This window comes from Talpa occidentalis, unplaced genomic scaffold, assembly GCF_014898055.3.
Source record: "Talpa occidentalis isolate TD23 unplaced genomic scaffold, MPIMG_talOcc4v2.1 talOcc4.6, whole genome shotgun sequence".
Classification (NCBI taxonomy): Eukaryota; Metazoa; Chordata; class Mammalia; order Eulipotyphla; family Talpidae; genus Talpa; species Talpa occidentalis.
The window spans coordinates 85545981-85563488 of NW_023604972.1; the positions used below are offsets into that span (position 1 = coordinate 85545981).

At 37.4% G+C, this 17508-nt stretch overlaps 1 protein-coding gene across 1 annotated transcript in view; it reads left to right on the plus strand.

Annotated features, from left to right (window-relative positions):
• Window positions 1-17508, plus strand: part of MAST4 (microtubule associated serine/threonine kinase family member 4) — a 552565-nt gene that overhangs the window by 459465 nt on the left and 75592 nt on the right. Inside the window, 1 exon segment of the mRNA XM_054688294.1 lies at window positions 15772-15841. Coding sequence (XP_054544269.1) covers window positions 15772-15841 — 70 coding nt within the window.

Genomic DNA, 17508 nt, shown 5'->3' on the forward strand with positions numbered 1-17508 from the left:
TTTAAAAATCGTGTATGTGCCACAAAATATCATATTTATATCAATGGGAATGATATAAAAAACTGAAAAGATATTAAGTGATATGTATTATGACCAATAAATCAATCCTGTAAAAAAATTAAAATGAACTGTAGACCTGAAATTGTGGAGTATAAAAGTTTCTATGGTAAGCATTGATAGAAAAACAGAAGTTGTAAATATTCTTTAAGATGTGATAGGTGGGGCCTCCCCGGTGGTACAGTGGTTGAACGCTGGGTTGCAAAGCTGCCCACAGCCTCTGCAGCACCTGTTCAATCCCCGGCCACCGGGCGAGGGTCCCACATGGCGCGCAGACCTCTCCTGCTGCCCCCTGCTCCCCTCAGCAGTGCATTTCATCAGTCTGTTCTGCTCCCTGCTCTGGCTCTGGTGAATTCTCTCACCCTCCCACGCTTCTGACTGTACCCAGTGCTTGTATAAATAAATAAATAGATAGATAAATAAATTTTTTTTAAAAAAGATGTGATAGGTGAGTTAGAGATAAGCACATGGTAAATCCCTTGACTGACTGTGGGGAGTAGGGCTTTACAATTAATTAATGAGTCAAATATGCATCTAGGTGTAATTTTTAAACATTTAAAGATAGTGTATTAGCATAAAAGCAATGATTTCCTTTTCTATCACAGAAGAAAATAATAAGGACATATTCATACAGTACAGACTAAGGAAACTGCTAATACACTTCACTTTGAAATATAGTTGTTAAAATTTAATGGAACACTAAGGATTACTTACTATAAACTACGCTGGTCTATTCCAAGGATGTCAATTGAATTAACATTATGCACACTACTAATACATCATAGCAGTGGCTCAAATGTTCCATCTAAATGGATGTGGAATGAGCGGTTTAGAAAATCAAACATCCATTTCTGCTAAAAATTCTTTAGGAAATGAGAGTGAATGGAGAATTCCATAACATAGTAAGATATATCTTATTTAGACTATTGGCCACTAGCTTACTTTAGCAAAATATGAGAGGTCTTCTACTAAAATCTCTTCTCACTAATATTTAACTTTATTCTCAGGATTCTTTTCAGTCAAGCCACACATAAAACTAGAGTAAAATCTATAACTCAAAGGTGGTAAAAATTTGCTGTAGTCAAATGCTATAAATAACCTAAAATATTCAGGAGCATTAAGTGAGTAAATATTAAAATTGATAAAAGCATTCACTAAGTAGATTGTATGAAAGATGAATATATAGAAATTGTTGTTATATTTCACCAACTATAATCAGAAATGATAATGAAAGGAATTAATTCATGATAGCATCCCATACTCTTTTCCCATATCCCCCCATATGCAAGGGGCATAAAATGCTTTGTCTTGAATTAACCAGAAAGAAAAAAGGAGATTGCTATAAAGAAACAATAAAACTTCATTTGAATGCTAAATAATTATGGAAACATATATCATGTTCATTAGAGAAAAGGCCAATATTATCATTTACCCACATTAAATTATAGTTCTAAAGCATTTCCAATCAGCATCTTCTGTGTGTGTGTGTGTGTGTGTGTGTGTGTGTCTAACATTCCTTCACATTCAGTCTATCTAGTTTAAGCAGAGGAGGATCTTATTAAAGTGAACTAGGTGGCATAGAGAAATTTCAGTATAGTCACAGGGTGCACCTTGGAAGCCACATAGCCTGGAAAACACCCAGACAACATCCCTGTGTCACAGCAGGTCCTAGCCACTGCTATATTTGATCCCTAGGTTCCAAAAATTCTGACAGCATTTCTCCCCAAAAGGGATCCTGGCACTCTCTTGCCACCAAAAATGATTGCTTTGAATTGCTCCCACCAATTCTAGTGCCTCTTTCAAATCAAAGCTGATTTAGTCTTGATTGGAATAACCTTATGTTTATATGAATTGTAGGGGAGGCTGGAACAGTGGGTGTCCCCTTGTGAGGCAGTTCTCATGATAATGGAAGTTCCTCTTCTACAGGGAAACTGCTCAAAAGATACTGGGTGGCCCTAAAGATGACAGATACCCACAACAGTCACTTGACATCAGGACTCTAGGGTACATCTGGAAGACTGAGTAAATACAATTGATCAAGTAAATTCAGTGAGTCAGGTTTCCCTACCTGAGCTTACATGCATCATAAAGTAACAACAGTGCAACAGTCATTCTCACACGAAATAAAAATTGACAAGGATTGATGATGATGTGAAAAGGGAAACATCACAAACTACCAAGAAAGAGATCATTTAATCAACAGTGATACTGGGAAGCTGGGGATCTATCTGAAAATAATGTGAGGTGAGCGTTCTTTCACACTATATACTCAAAGTATTTTCATATGGATTTAAAATTAGCCCCTAAAATGTAAAATTAATGTGTAGTTGGATTACTTAATATGGTTAGGATAGGAAAATGAGTTCTGAGCATACAATAAATGGAGGAAATCACTAAGGGAAAGGTTGATAATATGAGTTTATTAAGATTTTGAAATTCTATGGGCCTCCACTGGTGGTGCAGCGGTTGAGTGCTGGGCTGTGAAGCTGCCCGTAGTCTCTGCTGCGCTGGTTCGATCCCCGGCCTCCCGGCGAGAGTCCCACATGGTGCACAGACCTCTCCTGCCGTGCCCGCTGCTCCCCTCAGAAGTGTGTTTCGTCAGTTCCCTGCTCTGGCTCTGGTGAAATCTCTTACCCTCCCCTGCTTCTGACTGTACCCAGTGCTTGTATAAATAAATAATCTTAAAAAAAAATTAAATTCTGGGGCCTCCCTGGTGGTGCAAGGGGTTAGGACTTGACCTATGAAGCTATCTGCAACCTCTGCAATATGAGTTTGATCCCTGGCCAGGGAGCAACACACATGTCTTAGTAGACCTCTCCCAATTTGCCTGCTGCTCCCCTCAGCAGTGTGTTTCAATCTGCCTTTTCTGTTCCCCGCTCTGTCTGTGGTGAATCCTCTCACCACCCCACACCTCTGGCCTATACCTCAGTTCTTCTATGCATAAATAAATAAGTCTTTAAAAAAAGATTTTGAAATTCTGCAAAATGAAAAGAATTAAAATACTAACAACTGAGAAATATTTGTGGCAAATATAATGGCAGAAGTTTAACATTGTTCAGTTATAAGGCTTTCTTTTAAATGAATGTAAGAGAAATTCTAATGATCCACTAAATAAAAATACAAAGGACATGAACAGCTCAAAAAGAAGACATAGAAACGAATATACAAATCAAAGTTCAACCTCACACTAATCAAATAAATGCAAATTAAAATAACAACCATTTTTCACGTGATTTGCAAATATTAAAAAGCAAACATCATTTCTCATGATGGCATGATGAAGGTGGGCATTCTCAGTACATTAATGCCAATTTCATCTTTTTAGAAAGCAGCGTGATACTTTGTCAGGAACCCTGAGAATAGTTCATATCACTTGAACTATCCTTTGTACTTCATGACATATAATTTTAGGAAATCATCAGAAAAGCACTCAGAAACACCTATTTTAGGATATTAATTGCAGCATTATTTATAACTCTATAATAGCAAAACCTAAACATTAAATAGTGAGAAGACTGACGGCTAGATTGTAGGCCATGTGTATGATGGATTTATTTGCAGCCTTTAAAAGTCATGGCATTTTAAAAAATGTCTCATGGCCTAGGAATATATTATAATTGCAGCCTAATTACAAAAAGCATGATTCAAACACTGAATATTGTTCATGATCCTATTTGAAAGTATGTTCTATATGCATGTACATACTATCAATAATAGACTGGGACACTCCACTAGTAGTGACCATTAGGATTACCAATTTCATTTATATAAGGTAATGGTGTTTTCCAAGTCCTCCACCAGGAACATATGTTACCTTTAGAATCAGACTTTTAAAAGTTATTTTAAAAGTGAGCAGTTCCTTTTCTGTGGATTTTAAACGTTTCAGCAGCAAAATCCCATGTGCATATTGCTTCCATTCTCACCATCTGCCTCCAGTTTAAAGCAGTTAAAGAGTTTTATGTTTAGCGTTTTCCAATATTAGTAGCGGTACTAAAGTTATCCCCTCAGTCTAATTTATCCTTCCTCAGCCCCATGGGGGGATGGGCATTTGCTGCTTTCTGCTACCTAACATCCACCTAGAAGGCACGTGTCTGTGGATGGGGTGGAGATGCAAGTGGAGATTGCCGTGTTTCTATGACATAATGCTGAATAAAATGTCCTTTTTTTGGTCTGCTTTTGATTGCTGTCAAAAGACTGTATGAAACTATATAGCAGAACTTTTTCCTTTATTTTTTTAGTAAAAATGCTGTTGTTAATTTAGAATGCCCTAAGTAAAATTGTTCAGCGCTAAGATTCGAAAATTGTAAATCAGACTCTAGCCTATAGGGGAAGCACCAAAATTTTGTTTTGCTGTAGCTTCATATCCTATAAGGTAGCAGCTTGTTTTAGCCGCTCAGCCATTATCCTATCCATTTTCCGCCTGAAAGCACATTTTTAATATAGGTTTTTCAAACATTCTGTGAAATTATTAACCATTATAACATTTGTAATATCTTTTAAATTATAGCTTGATCAAATTAATAACCAAATATAGACGTTATTTATGATGTTTATTGTATGTTTTAGTAAAACAAGTTAGCAGTTCCTCCTTTTGGGGCCTTAGGAAGCTAATTCAGGCCAGCATAGGCCATGAGTGTGGGATGACATTCTCGTATATTACTCCCTACTGCTCCCTACCACTCCCTACTGCTCCACCAAAGCTGTGATGACCGGTGGTCAAATCGAGCAACTTCCTTCTAAAATACTATTATTTCACCAGAACACCCTGCAGGTGATACCAGGAACCTGCTCTTTTATTTTTTTAATACCATCATCATTTTTTTTTCTTATATCTTAGTTTATTTTGGGACAGTATCTGATTTCTCTCCTCAGGTGTAGTTCTCATGAGGAAACTGTTTCTTAAACATATTTCTTCCCTTGCCTCCTATGATATTTTCTTCTGTACTTTCATTCTTTTTGCCTCGTTTTTGTTTTTTTTTTTTTTTTTTCTCATCCATTTCAACTACTAGGATCCCTTAGGTTACACCCTCTGTCACCCTTTCACTTATGACAGGCTCTCTTTGACCAAGGCCTCTGCTTCATGAGTGTGTTGGTTTTTCACACAGCTCTATCTTGGCCTGTACGTTTCTTCTGAGCACAGATGCCAAGTTTATCTTCACCTGGAGCTTTCTCCCTGTCTATAAGTCCACTGTTACCCAACACCAAGATTAATATTACAAATTCTGTTATTAGCAATGTCATCTACACAGTCACCCAAATTAGCACTGTCTTTTGTTATACTCTCCCTGTTAAGTCTTACTTTCTCTCTGAAATGTGTTTTGCACTTTGCTGTTTCCCCAGATTCAAGACCATTTCAGTAAACTGAGATTGGGGCTCCCTCTTTCTGTGTATTCCCACTACTTGTGTCCCTTCCATCAAATCTCTCATTCATTTACATTGGAGTGTTAAAAATCATGATCTTTAATTACATCATTCAATTAAAGAAAAACATTTCATGCTTTGATCATAGCAATCCCCAGACAAACAGTAACACCAGGAGACTAGTTAGCTACAAACTCTGACTCCAACCCAGACCTACTAGTTAAAGAACTGTGGGGGATGATAACCGGCATCTGTGATCTAACAAATCCTCAGGATGACTCGGATCCACTCTGATTTGAGAAATATTGCACCATAGGTACTGAAGCCTAGCTGCATATTAGAATCACATGTGGAGTGAAAACAACTACCTGGGCCCCAAGATTATTTATACCAGAAAGTTTAGGTGCCTGGCGTGACATCATTCTACAGTAGTAACTCCTCATTTAAGATCCAAGATAGTTTCATGGAAACTGCAACTTTAAGCAATAATGAAACCAGGTCCTTTAATAAGGTCATTTTGTCAAAGTGGGCCAGGATTTTGCTTTTCTCATCAACTTCATAACGAAACAACATGAAATGAGTCGACCTTAATTGAGGGCCTGCTGTGTATCTTTCAAAAAGATTCCCACAGGATTTTCGTACACAGTAAGGGTAGAGAACAACTCAATCTGTAATATTCACTTTCTTTTGCAAAATTTAAAGTGGTATTTCTCAGTCTTGAATGCATATTGGAATCACTTGGGAAGATTTAAAAATAATTGATACCCATCCCATCCCCATCTCCTGGGAGACTGCTCTAAAGATATTTCCAACTGGCAGCCTCCCTGTGGCACAAGGGGTTAAGGCGCAGCATTGTGAAGCTATCCTCAGCTGCTGCAGCATGGGTTCAATCCCCAGCCAGGGAGCTACCCGCATGGCACAGCAGACTTTTCCTGGCTTGCCTGCTGCTCCCCTCAGCAGTGTATTTCAGTAGATCTGCCTGTCCTATTCCGTTCTCTATCTCTGGTGGGTCATCTCACCCCCTGCACCTCTGGTCTGTACCCCAGTTCTTGAATGCATAAATAAATAAATCTTTAAAAAAAAAAGGGAAAAAAAGATATTTCTAACTGGCCCTCATTCTATTCTGGTTTTTCATCCCATCCTCTGTGCTCCTCATCATTTACTACCTTACTCTTTCTCTCCATGGCATCTTGCTAACTTAGCATCCTTATATGTGCCTTGCTTAAATCATTGGAGAAAATATAGATTATTCAAAGCTAACAAATGATTTTGGGCCATTTGATTAGCCACTAGTAAAGAAATATCCTGGACTGTTATTTTTTACACCAAACAAATCCCAATCAGATATAGGAAGAAATTAAATTTAAAATAACCATAAGAGTATCACAATATGGTTATGTTTAGAAAATAATTTGGGAATGGTGATGGTCTTTCCAAATAAGATACATAACCTAAAATCCACAAAGGAAAATGGTTAGTAAATTTCATTAAATAAAATTTTTCTGCAGAAAAGTTACTTGAAAGACCTTTAAGAGATAAGCGCAAATGGCAGAAACATCTTCACTGTACTGAGAAAATTGCCTCAATGTACCAAAAATAACCCCAATAGAACAAGTTAATAACAAAAAGAAAGCTAATTAAACAACTCGCAGAAATAGTGTGAACCACATAGTTTGTACACAAACGGTTGGTTAATATATTGAAAGATGCTTGGCTTCATTCATATTCTAAAGAGAGCAATAGCTAAACATTGTGAGGCCACCAAAATAAAAAAAAAAATCAGTACTGGTAGAATTGAGGAACGCTCTCTCCCCGCAGGTGCCAGAATGATGGTATAAAGCAGTAGTGTTTGGAGAGTAATGTTTCAAGAACCAAAGCGGAAAACAAATCCATTTTTGTCCCAATTATTCTGTTTCTAGGAATTTAGCTCTTGGGTAGAATCACTTAAGTACTCAGATGATATTCATTGAAATCACCAAAACACTTAAATCAGTCTAAATACCCTTTCGTAAAAGACTGAGTAAATTATGGTATAAGACATAATGGAATTGTATTTGATGTTAAAGATGTTGAACACGGATTTAGATCTGTATATAGAAAGTTATGAATAGGTTATTAAGGACCAGCAAGTATAGAATTGTGTACATTCATATTTGTATGTGTGTATAGACACACACAGTTGTACATATACAGATTTTATGTGCCTGATGTTACGTCACAATTTTTCATACATAATAAACATAATACATACTTATATGTATTTATGAATTTGTGAATAAATCCACATCCTAACAAAAGAAAAAATGAAGAGTCGAACTGTGGGTGAGGGAATAGAGATTGGTCTAAAGCTTGTTATTTAAGTATTTGAATGGATCTGATATATTGGAGTAGAGGTTGGGAGAGATTTTGAGTATTTATTTTATACCTTTTTATACTACTTGAATTTTTAAATCATGCACATAAAATTGTTGTTGAAATAAAAATTAAAACATAAAAATGTGCTTATTAAATTGAAACTCCACAACTTGATTTTACCTGCCCTAATAATTGTAAATGTACTCATTATATGGACGAACTAGTAGGCATTCTGCCCAGGAAAAAAGTGAAAATACGAAATATGTAGTCTTCAGTAAAATATTTCATTCCTGTACTATTAGGCTTTGATTAAAATGAAAACTGGTGCCTCAGTTTTGAATGAGCCAGTCATTAAGGTTGATAGTAAAAATATACATAAGATTATGGTTAATGAGTATTTTCTTTCTTGCATTTCCCTTTTATATACTTTAATCTTAACTCATAGAAATGATACACAGCTTAGCTTAAGGGGTATACCTGTTTTAGAAGAAGTGAAAATTGTGGGAATAATTGGGTGCATTTGGAAGAGAATAGTAACAGGACCTGTAAGGAGAAGGGTAGTAACTTACTTTACTAACCTAAGAGAACCCCTAAGGTCAATTGGGGTTTCCAGAGTGTTGACATGGTAGGATGCTATTTGTTTGGATTGATAGGGTAGAGATTTCATTTCATAGCCCTGTTTTGAGAATACTTGGAGGTCACTGAGGTGAATGTATAAAAGGGACATTGAACTAGTTTACCTGAGACAAGCAAGAGGAAAGTTGAATTATAGGAGGAAATAGAGAAGTGAAAAAAAATTATCCAAGGCTGCCTGGCTAAGAGCTGTAAAGGGCAAGTGGAAGTTTTGGGTTTGACTCACAGTGTACAGGAAAATTTGAAGGATCTGAATCCTCGCAGAATAGTAGAGTCTCTTTACTTAAAAGCAGTGAGCTTGGCTTGTACTTCAGCATTTTAATGCTTCCCAGTTGGTTCTCCTGTGCACCCTAAATTGAGAATTGTTTATTGATACAAGGAAATGGAAGAGGAGAGTGAGAGAGAACTATTAGAGGAGAAAAAGTTTCAGGGCTTGGGGATTTCTAAAATCTGTATGATTTATGGAAACTAAAAGTCAGAATTCTAATTTGTCAGTTATTTTATCATGTATTTTATTATGAAGCACTATAATTTAACGCCTTTGATTCTTTCAAGTCTGAACCTACTTTTGGAGTTAGAAACTTAAAAATGGTTGAGTATTTAAAAGATAAAATATATATACACCTATTTTTTGTTTCTTCCACAAGGAATTCTGTGTACCATAGGCCAAAGGAACGTTTAGTATTTAAGTGGGACCACCTTAAATCTAGTGTTTATTTTTTAAATAGCAGTTCCTGATAGGAGAAGGTTTATAATAGAGAATACATTTAGACTGTTTAGCAAGGTGTAGAGATATGCAACATTTAATTTGAATACTACCTCTTGAGACAAGAAGTTGCTTAGCATGTGAAGTAGTCTGAGCTGAACCGATGTCCTGATAGTTTCCCCTATTCTAGGTGAAAAGAAAGATACTTTGTATCTAATTGTATTAAAGAATCCAATTCCTTTCAGGTAAGATAGAAAAAAATAATATGCACACCTTAGGTTACATTCATTAACTTAGTCTTTTATACAGATTCAGAGATTGATTAATTATCCAAGATTTAAAAAATGCACCAAATTTCATAAAACTGCATGATATTTAGGAATGTCTATAACTGTGGTTGTGTTCTTACCTCGCCTTCCTTGACCTTACACATGCTACTCAGTAACTTTAAACAAAGGCTAAAAGTAATCTCTTCTCTGTTGCTGGGAAGATAAATTACTGTAGATGGGAGGAAAACAGAGAACTAAAAATCAACTTTCTTCATCACTCTTGACATTCACCAGTCTTTACTCAGGATCACCTTGAGATGTGACATCAATTCAGAGTAATAAGAAAGGGTCAATGAAAAGCTAAAACATTCTCAGGAACCCATTATAGCACATCTCTGAGGGATTCGTGTCAATGCCACAGCGTTTCAGATACAATACACAAATTCCAGAGGAACAGCTTCATGAGATGGAGACAACAGGCATCAGCGAGAGCCTTGTGACAGAGAAATTGACTTGTTATTGGATCTCCCTTCTACTCCCTACATGTTTTCTTCCCTATAACCTCATCATTCATTCCATAGAAAGCATTATATGTACATTTAGCAAGAGTCTATTCTGACAGTATGTTTTTGATAAGGTACCTTCATTAAAAGTTATTTCTTAGTAAGAATTTTTGATATACTTGGGGGCTTTGATATAAGAAAATTTCCTTTCACATAAGTAGAAATCTAGAATTGGTTTCTTATGATGAATTTAGGGTTGGCAAAAGTATAAATTTGATCCTCTCAGTAGATTCTTAGCAAATTTTGTCTTGTTTCCCTATTTAGTTATAACAGAAGGTCAAACCTTTTTTCTATTAAAAAGAACTTAATACATAATTATTGAGTTAGGAAAAAAACGGTATGTATCTAGTTTACTATACAACGAGGACTAGTTTAGGCACTGAGAATTCATAATACACTTTTTGTGTGTCTCTATGAATAACCAGAATTTCTCTCTCATCAAGCACTTTAGAATTGTAAGTTAGTAAGAGGAATAGAGAAATGGGATATAGTATACATGTCCTTAGATTTCATTTCACTTTACCTATGGTGACAGGAGACAAATTGGTAGAAGTTACCATTACCTTAGTGTCGGGATTTAACCTACAGGATTTTCCTTTTCTACAAATCTTTTACTAATACTATTGACTGGTTTGAGTATCTGAAACTAATCATGCTATTAAATCTATTTTGTTGCTCTAAAGTACAACAAAAAAGAAAACAGAATTTTATATATTTAGTTAATAGAAATGTATGTGGAAGCTGCAACTAAGTGTAATATAGAATTTCATATAATGGGGAATGAGTTTTTAATAGACTTTAATATATTTGATATGTTGGCGTTTTAATATATTTGAAATTATTTGAGGTAGTGCCTCCAAAAGTAAAGGAGCTTAAAGCCTATGAAGATTTTCAGGTTTCTCTCTTAAATTTCTCTCACACCCCCAAACTCTGTCCTCCCTCATTCTTCCCCATCTCAATTAATGCCACCATCAGCCCATTTGCTTAGCCTTAACATTTTGCAGTCATCTTTGTTTCCTGTCTTACTCCACCATTATTCACAGTCAAATTTTTCAGCAAATCCTGTTGACTCTACTACTGGAACATGCCTGAGATGCATATTCATCCTGACCAGTCCACTGTTATTTCCTACCGTGCCTATGTGGGTAACCTCCTAACTGATCTCCCTGCTTCCACTCTTGCCTGCGTGGGGCCCACTGGCCACAGACTGCTAGAGGGATCTTTCTAAATCTAAATCAAACGACACCACTCCTCTGCATGTAGTAGAGGATTAATAAATAACTGTTAAATGAATTAGATGACAGAATGTAGTGGTGCTGGCTACAGAAGGATCAATAAGACAGACACGGGAGAAACCAAAATTGGTTCAGAGAGCCCAGATTTTAAGGAAGCCTTGGTTTATTGTGTATAATGCTCTATACTTGAAAATACAGGCTTGTGAGTCTACTTCATTGGCCTGCTGTCAACACTTCACAGTTACCAGAGACAGTTCCACTGAAGGCCAATCAAGGTTTTTCTGTGGTCACTTAGATTTGAAGCAGCTGCCCAGGTTTAATTAACATTCTACAATTACATCTGGAGAGGTGCCAGTTTCTGAGACAAGTGTCTAAATGAATGGGAGAATACTCTCACCTTGTGTCAGTTGCTTATGGAGGTATAGGCTCAGATTTCTTGGATGATTTGAACTGTTATTTTGTAAGTCACCCAGCTTGTGAATCCTGCATAACTGTTCTGTGACTCAGTTTATCTGCTGGCATTCATCTTGCAAGAAGATCCTGGGTTTCATTCTGTGAAGTTTGGTCTTAAGATGTTTAAGCACTACCAATTTGTTCCTGAGAATCCCCCACAAAATAAGAATCACAGCACTGATTATTATGGTATAAAATGTCACAACTCATTTAAGCAGATCATCAAGTAATGACACAGGATTCAGATGGGGGCTTACTCTTTAATCCACCAGGAGTTTCAAATGGCAGTTATCATTAATTCTTGGATTCCCTCTGTACTGATAGAAAATCAAGGCAACCCGAAACTATCACTTTGTGAACAGACAGCTATTAAAAGCACATTAATAATCTATAGTGGGTATAGCATATGCCTTTTAAAAAGATTTGCGGATTGTTTCTCTGTGGTGAAGACACAGGACTTCTCCAACCTAATTACAAAGCAATCAAACAATTTAATTAATCTGGAAATCACTTTCTTAACAATAACTGCCTCTAAAATGAGGCACCCTGTGCAGAGCAGTTAGGTGAAGTAGTGTTTTGATATAGTGCTTGTGTATTAGCTATGCTAGCTCCCCCTGGGGATCTTAGAGTTAATTACTTACCTAGTGCCTGACCACCATTTAAGGTTTCCTTTACCAGGTCAGAAACATCAGCTGCAATACCAGCAGTCTATAAAGTGTCCGAGCACTCAAACATCCAAGAGCCAGAAAATCCCTGGGAGCAGCAGGATTTGAGTTATAAGCAAGTGCTGCACATATGGGCAGAGAATTAACTGGCACCAGTTTTCATTTGAGAGTCTCTCAGGTATTTCTTTGCAGATGGGTGGATGAATTCAGAGAGCAGTGCTGTGAGGAGTGAAGGTCATGTGTAGGACTCTGATTACAATCCATCTTGCTCTCTCATCCTGGGGAAGTGCTGTGCATGTCCATGGGAGTCTGGTCCTCTCGTCTCTGAGTGAAGAATACATAAGGCATGCTTTATAATTTGATCTGTTTTAAACTAGCAGTATTTTTTCATCATTGTATAATAAGATAGCATCCTTGAAGTCTTCAGAGACCAAGTAGTGACAAATAAATCAATTTTTATTTCAAGGAAGAACAAAGACTTCAAAGATTGACTTCTTCCTATCTAATCTACTAATCTTGTAATTTCTCCCTAAGGAAAATTGAGGAATTTTCTATAATAAATGACACAAGTCTACAGCATACCCATCCTTTTCATCTATAATCATCACCCAACCTACTTCTCACTCAAAATGGGGTAGTCATTCATCCAGTCTACCACATTGGAACTGTCAGCCACTATGGGTCTGTAATCTTCTAATCCATTGACAATCATGTTTGATTTGCCTACCAAATGAAAGTGCCTACTTATCCACCACACACTACCCTAGCTCCTCCTCCTCAGTCCCTCTCTGGTCTAACCAACACATTCATGCCACATTCCCATGTCTGGTATCTCACACTTGCCTTTGAACATCTAGAAGGGCCTCACACTAGCTCATACCAGTAAATATAGTTCACAAGTCACTGCCTTACCAATCTGTATAGCCTGGTGCCAAAAAGCCTATCTGTATTCCATTCCTCTATTGTGTTTGGGTTGTTTCTGTCTACTTTCTGAAGCCCCCTTCAAATTTCTTCTCTTATCCTGAGCTCACAGTACTACCCCCAAATGAAGCTCTATCTCATATCCTTAAGAAATTATCAGGCATTTTAGTTCGCCTTCATTTCCTTTAATGTCTCACTACCCTTAAAAGCTTTTGTAATAATGTGGTGTGTATGAGTGTGTGTGTTGTATTTGTTTCTCAACCTAACTTTTCAAACATTAAATAAGAAAGATCTATGGTTAATAAGATAATGCAGATGAGTTTATAGTCTTAAAGATGTAGGAATTTGGGTTTAAATTTATAGCAATGTATGCGACACGAGAAGAAAATGAACATTTTAAATGACTGGAAAGGTAGCACATATTTGGAATGCAAACCCAGAAATTAAAAATGGTTAACATAACCTTGCTTTTTCTTTTAAGAGCATAGTTATCTTAATCTACTTCTATGCTACTTCTATCTATTTCTATCTCCTTCTATTCATCTTCAAACTGATATATCACCTTGTATTATAAGATGTTACGTGACTTGCTGGAGACCACTCATTAAAATTTTTAAAAATGAATAGTTTTTGGTTAATTCTATGTTTCTCCCTTCTTCAGAATCAAAATATTTAATAAGTTCTCTCTAGTTGTTCTAATTGATCTCATTATAATCTTCAGATACAGTGTTCTCTTTGCAGAGACCACAGGGTTAAGAATTCAGTACCAAGTGTCATTGGCCTGATTATTTATTCTAGGTGAATAGGTAGCAGGAATTATTCTCAAAATGCTTTGACTTCAAACTAATCCTTTTGTTTCTCCTACTAATTTACTGGTAGTTTGCTCTCTATGCAGGCTGAGCAAAGTGAACATTTTTTTCCAAGTGAAAAACAACATTTACATGAAGATTTCTGGTCTTATGTTTGTTTTCCTTTAGGAAACAAAATTTGTAAACATCTTGAAATTACAGAGACCTTTTAAGAAATATGAAGAGTGATGTACAAGCCAAGTTGAGAGGAGCTGGGGGAATGAAGGCAGTTGAGAGAAGTTGAAAGAGCTTAATTTAGCTGTGTAGATAAATTGACAAAAGGAGTCCTGAATTACTGAATAGCAAAAACAAAATCCTTTCTCTTGGGGCCCAAGGAACAACAGATGCAAAGGCATGATAAATTTCATTGCAGCAGGGAGAAAAATGCTTCTTGATTCTCTATCCATAAAGAAATGGACTTTTCAGCGCTTCCCAGTAAAGTAGCTTTAATGGTGCTGTCTGTCATAAAGCTAATGGCATCTGTTGAAAACATCACTATAAAACTTGCAACCTTACGTTAATTGAAAAATTTCAGGAGAAGTATAGCCAGGCCAGAAGTCCTCAAGGTAACACTAAACTTACCCTCTTTAATGTGCTCACAGGATAATAAATTGTTTACCTTTACAGCAAGGTACTGATTTGAACCTGCAATCTTGTATTCCTTATACCTAATTACAATTGTCACTTCCATTATGAAGTCAGTAATGTGGCAACTGGCTTGCTGTTAAGGATTAAACACAGTTTTTGATTTATTTTTCCTGCTTCAAGAATGCACTGCTTTAGTTTGCATCCATTCCTCACCTCCTCATCCAGCTGCAGTCCCACCCAGGCCTCAGACAGCTCTGCCAATCTAATTAAGCATGCAGGGGGAGGCAGAGTGGTCTGGAGTGTCCTGAACTTCCCCTCAGCAGCTGCCTGCCAAGCTTTCTCAATGATCAGCAGCAGGTTGAGTGTTCAACCGGAGAAAGTAACAAGCCCCGGAGGAGCTGCCCTCCTTACAGTGAGCTGTCTGCATGCCACCCCCCTTGAAAGGACTTGGGGAGAACACCCTCTGCCAGTCTTTGTGTGGCTGTGACTTTTAAAGTCTTCCTGGTCAGTCACAGCCCAGCTGCTGAGGAGCAGAGGGACGTGCTGAAATAGATTTGAGTTGTTTGAGAAATAGACCGGACTTCTGGCTTCCTCCCAATATTTTCTGACAAGTTCTGACAATTCACCTTTAAATTATGTATTTTGGGATATGAGGATTTATCTCCAAGAACTCAAGACTTTCATTGTTTCCCATAGATAAAAAATGTTAAGGCCACCTCCCTGAAATAGAAAACCCCCAGCACCCCAATTCAAGCATACCTGCCCCCCCCCATTCATTCTGTCTTTTGAAAGGTTAGCACCTGGAAGGGTATGGCGAAGACATTTGTATATTCATTGTTCTATAGGACTGAAACTTTTAGATGGTTAAGTATGGGGAAGACTGCTGGCTGGTGATACAGATAAGTTCATGTATCTTGTACACCTGGAAAACTGTGCTAGCGCTCCGGCCCCTTACCCCCACCCCATCATTGCTCCAGGTAAAACTAAAACATCATTAGGGGGATGAACATTTTGCAAAAGTGTACAGGAACTTATAACTAATGAGAAGATTCTGGATGTGAATAATGATGTAAAAACAAAATCACGTTGTAAATTGTTTTCTTCTTTCTCTCTGCAGGAAATAGCCCTCAAGATAGTCCAAGAAATTTCTCCCCCAGTGCCTCAGCCCATTTCTCATTTGCACGGAGGTAAGAATTTCTTGTAAGTGGAATAATAGAAAGTTATGTAGAGAATAGCATACCCCACTCCTCCCCCTCCACACCCCCTCATCTCCTACACCCCTACCTTCTGCATCGTGAGATCTGCTCCTTGCCGTCTCTGAAGCTCCCCCACCAAAGATAAGTTTAGGCCACTACAGAATTTTACGCTAACACTTCTGCTTTCAGTTGTCACAATGAGCTTTGCCTCAGGTTAGAGTTATATGTTCCTCTTTTGGTGCTGCAGTAGATGGGGGTCTCCCAGTGTTGGCAGCAAATGACTGTGTGTTTCCACCCATCCCTAGTGCAGGGCCTTGTATGTGGGGGATGCACAATGTATTTTTACTGATCTATCTGAGCTTATATTATAAGGACTTAGTGAATCATTGTGTCTTGGTATGATTTTTGTATTATTGAAATAATTTTTCTTTTGATAGAAATGACTTTTCTTGGGCTCAAAAGGCTTAAGCTCTAAGGTGTTCCTTTACTTAAGAGCATCAAACCAGCAATTCAGTGGTCCTCTGAGAGAAACCTTGTGTAAACCACAGGGTATCCTCATCCTATCTAAGTGAGAATGGGACACCACTTGATAATAATGTTACATGTGTCACATTTGGGGCAGTGAGTCAAAAGAGAGTTGCTGTTACTCTGAAGACAGTGGACACATGCTCTCCTATCAGACCTTTTCAGCTTGTATCTTCCACTGTGATTTCCCCACATCAGAGAAGTCTGTGCCCCGTACTCCCCATTGTCTCTGTTTTACATGTGGAACGAGATGTCCTTCACCATGTCCAACTCACACCTCTCCTTCCTGGTCTTCATTCCCCTTCCCATACACATACCCTGTGCTGTTGCATGCAGGAAGGAAACAAAATGGCCTTCTGCCAGGTCTCTGAATGATCAAGATACACTAAGGTTATATGCTATATTTGCTTCATGTTCCTCAGAAGCCTGTTCTCTCAAGTGCACTAAAGTAGTATTTAGTAAAGATATGTAAGTAGGTAAAAAAAAAAAAAAAGACGTTTCAGCACATGTTCTCATCAGCAGAGCTTACACTGTCCTCACAGCTATTTATCATTGTGTACTGCATTTTATATTGCTAAATCCAGAGAACAGGGTCTGTTTGCCGTGTTTTCAGAATCCGCTATAATTAAGATTCCCTTGTAAACCTCCTGCATTCCCCACCATGTGTTAAATGCCCATGTGTGTAAGGTACTAGCCCTGCACCAGCGGGAGGAAACACGAGTAATTAAGATGTGATCTCTAAGGACCTTCTTGAGACTCAAACGCTATGATTTTCCCCAATTGCAACTTTTATTCTTTAAGCTACTCGTTTTAAGTGCTGTAAAGAAAATATAAAAATTAACCAATCTCTCAAAGCCCGCGTGTGCCTCGTGGATATTTATTCACAGTGGTGCTACAATTGCCAGTGGAAAAAAAATCTTATTGATAAACAAAAACCCACCATAGTCTTTATAATACATCTTTTAAAAGAAAGGGAATGTATTTAATGACTTTAAATAATAAGGAAAATGCAAATTTCATTACAGGGTGCATTTAAACATGACAGAAATCATAGTTTCTTAATCCTGCCAGGTTTTTAAAAATGAAGGGAATCTAATAATTAAGTGGGTGACTGGAGGACAGATGAATCTGCT